The sequence below is a fragment of the Centruroides sculpturatus genome, unplaced genomic scaffold (genome assembly GCF_000671375.1).
Source record: "Centruroides sculpturatus isolate CEXI.00-Female unplaced genomic scaffold, Cexi_2.0 scaffold1089, whole genome shotgun sequence".
NCBI lineage: Eukaryota > Metazoa > Arthropoda > Arachnida > Scorpiones > Buthidae > Centruroides > Centruroides sculpturatus.
This window is the reverse complement of record NW_019385345.1, coordinates 118,039-121,808: the sequence shown is the minus strand read 5'-3', so window position 1 is coordinate 121,808 and position 3,770 is coordinate 118,039. Positions and strand designations below refer to the sequence as shown.

At 31.3% G+C, this 3,770-nt stretch overlaps 1 protein-coding gene across 2 annotated transcripts in view; it reads right to left on the bottom strand.

Annotated features, from left to right (window-relative positions):
• Positions 1 to 678: 678 nt before the first annotated feature.
• The window catches only part of LOC111637917, a 10,415-nt gene continuing 7,323 nt past the window's right edge, over positions 679 to 3,770 (bottom strand). Inside the window, exons 2-3 of one of the 2 annotated variants that reach the window (XM_023383524.1) lie at positions 1,111 to 2,171; positions 679 to 1,067 (exon numbers count right to left, since the gene is read on the bottom strand). In XM_023383524.1, the coding sequence (XP_023239292.1) occupies positions 1,126 to 2,171 (1,046 nt within the window). In that variant the 3' untranslated portion in view covers positions 679 to 1,067; positions 1,111 to 1,125. The other variant, XM_023383523.1, reaches the window with a different exon arrangement.

The following is a 3,770-nucleotide window of genomic DNA, read 5'->3' as shown; positions in this document are numbered from 1 at the left end:
AAAGTTTCCATACATACAAAGGTGAAATGTAATTTTATTCGCAAAACATTAAAATGTCAGCATTAAGATTTGTGTCAGTGGATTGACGGTGTAAGGCAACGGAAGACATGGATGATTTGACAATGGGGTAACTTCTAGCAGGACTTCCTATGTGAAAACTGGATTCTGTTTAGGTGTTATACACACGAAGAAAACCCCGAACACTGCATGGTGGCCAGCCCATTGGTCAGGTACGAACCAATGACCAACTACTAGTATTCAATGGTTTTATTTATTTGGCTACTGGTGGGCTTGATTTATGTCATTCTATGAAGACTTTTGAACACCCTGTATACAGCTAAAATCAGCATTACAACGTTTATGTTTCTTTCCATTCACACATGTTTTCACAAAGTATATTTTCTTTTTTCGGGTATTGATAATCGCGATAAGTTTCATTGACTATCAAATTAACAGTTTCTCCAATTCGCTCTTATTTATAGGCGTCGTTGTTGTTCCCGAACCGCTTCTATCAATTACGAAATATTTTGCAACGGAAAAAGAAGTCTTGCTGGATTTAAAAAATCCAGCAAGACTAGAGATTAGAGAATCCACAAGATTAAAACGAATTATTTAAAATTGTTTTACTATTACAGTATATAATTTTCAGACTAATTTTTTCATCTTATTTAAGTGGACATTAAATTCACGATATTACAAATTGCAATGTTAATAAATTGTATCGGATTTCATAAAGTACGAGTACAATTTTCTGCATGTTTATTAATACTGAGTATGAAATAATACACTCTATCAAAAGAGAATATATACAACGACGACGTATACAAAAATTCTTGTTCGACAACGGCATAAATCGTACGAATTTTTAACAGAATATATATTGGCATACAATAAACATTATCAAATCAAATATACGGTAAATTATTAATACAAATAATAATTGTGTTATTTGAAAATGAAAAAATACTTTCTCGTGTAATTTATTCACTGCTTTCTCCAATTATTTCTTATAACACAAATCTCTTCCGTGATTTTCATTCACGAAAGACATCTTCGTGATTTATGAAGACATCTTCGATGTCTTCATAAATCACGAAATTACATAATGAAATCTTTGTTAATAACTTAAGTTTCGAGTGACGCAACTAATTCGTGTCCAAATAATTCAACCGCTTTTGATTTAGTTTCTTTCCTGTACTTTTTCAAATTTCTAACGACTCTACCGATTTCTTTAATCTGCTCAGTTTCTGATCCTCGGTGGATATTAATAGAAGTTGTAACCAAATCGTATAAACCCCATATTACAAATACGGCATTCAAGACACCAAGACCTATTCTTACTGCCAGTCCTGCCTCTTTCAAAGCAAGCATGAATAATCTTCCTGTTTCTGAAACCGATTTTACGATCCGATCAGCAGAAATTGCTGTTTCAGTGATACTTGCAAGAGATCCTGCTTGTAATACATTCTTTAACGGTATAGCTTTGATTATATTCACCATATTATTATCGTCCATAACATATTTGACTAATTGAATAATGAGAGGTACTTTCAACATGATTTCTTTATTCGGCGCCATTTCTTCTAGTTTTGAAAGAGTTGGACACCAATCATCTAAGGATTTTAGTGTGCTCATATTCACATGTTGTATACAATCGTCTAATAACAATTTCAGTATTTGGGAATGTTCTTCGTCTAATTCCTCTAACAGCTTTTGGAACTGTGTCAAAAGTTGACTGTATTCATTTACTGCTCTTTCTACTTCTTCTGTGAAATTGATATGTGTATTAAATATTTCATTGACTTTTTCGCATAAGTTTTTAGAAAGAACATAATTGGTGATGGTGGATCCAGCTGAAACGACTCCTCCCGTTGTGGCAGTAGCAATTCCACCAATTGTAAGAGCCAGAGAAGTTCCTGCAGTAATTGGCATGAGAGCAAATCCCACAATGCTGGCAATTGAACCCAAGATAGTAGCAGAGGTACCTGTCAAATTGGTACAGTTTGATCCGAACGAATGCTTCCTCAATTCCTCACGAATGTTAAGTAGACTGAGGATAATTTCCCAGGTTTTCTTGTGCCATAATGCATACTTCTGATAAAGTGTATTCTTCGTATTGATATTTGTTTCCACTATTTCAATCAAGTTCTTGAACAATTCTTCTTGTATATCTGTAAAAAACACAAAATGTTGTAAGTAAACTTTAACATAAGATTAAATCCATATATCTTATTTTTCGAATGTGAATTTATTTGAAGAAACTGTTATAAGAAAACTTAAATTTGAAAGCAATTTAATAATGATTAATTACAGTATAACTTATATTACAAACAGCTAAGTTCGCTAAGCAAACTAATATGTAGTCTGTCTTGTGAAATTGACGTAGTCAATGAGTAGTATGATTTAATTCGGTTTAGATCAGGGGTGTCCAACTCGCGGCCCAAGGCAAGTTCCAACGCGGCCCAATAAACGTGTAAACAAAACCGACAGATTCTTTTATTTTAGATAATTATTTTTTTTATTTCAACGACACAAATTCAAAAAAGACATTTCACAAAGCCGTAAACCATTATACATATTTTAATTTTGAGTGGAAAGGAAATATTTTCAAATACCTGGAAATGTGTGAATGTGGAAGGTATATTAAATAAAGGTGAAGTTGTGACTCAAATGAGTCAAGACTGAAATTCGGGGAAAAGAGAGAAAGGCCAAAAAATAAAAAAGCAGTGAGAAAAGTTAAATATACTTTCTGTTATGAAAAATATTGAAACATTAAGTTTCCAACCTTCCTCACTTCTTTATTTTTCGCCCTTACTCTCTTTTTCCGTGCTTTTGGGGTCTATAATTTTTTGAGTCCCAACTTCTGCTTTATTTAGTACTTCTTCCAGCGTTGCAAGATTTGGCTACTTTGTGCCAAATTTGGCTAACCTTTTATTATTAAATATGTAAATTTTTCGACTATAAATTCGACTTTCATCTATTATCAGGACTTATTATACTGGTTTTACAGATAATATTACATAGATTAACAGAAAACAATTTTTATTTTATTTCGTATACCTAAACACATACACAATTTTGTGTTTCGGACATATTCCTCCCTCCTCAGCAGGTATTTAAATATGTTCTATAAACAATAAAAAATTAAAATTTACATTTTAAAATTTTTCCCGACAAAAATATTCAATAAAAATTCTTACAATATTCCAGTTTTCTTTAATTTCTTGCTCCACTGTATATTCAAATTTTATCAACAATATCGCAATTACTATTATTTTAAACCTACATTAAAACAAAATTCTATTACATTATATCAATTTTATACATTTATTTTCTGTTATTACAACTTACATTTGTTCTCTTTCTGTTTGTTTCACACCTCGTTTCCATTTCTTTCCATCGTTCTTATCATCTTTTGGACACATTCCTTTTTCTATAAATCTTAACCATGATTGGTGGATTTCTCTGCCATTATTGCTGTTTATTCTATTATTTTGTCTGATTATATACATATGTTCATAAAGCTGTGTTTTGTAATTATTCTTCTCTTTTTTCTTTATTTTTACGGAATTCAATACAATTTCACAACCTGTATTATTACAATGCTCTGCGACTACTGAATTTGCATAATTTCTCTTGATTGCACGGATGTGTTCATTTATTCTTATTTTTAGTTTCCTTTTTGTTTCTCCTATATATATTTTTTCTGGTTTACAACTGCAATTAAATGAATATACAACTCCTTTTTCTTCTAATATATCGTAATTTCC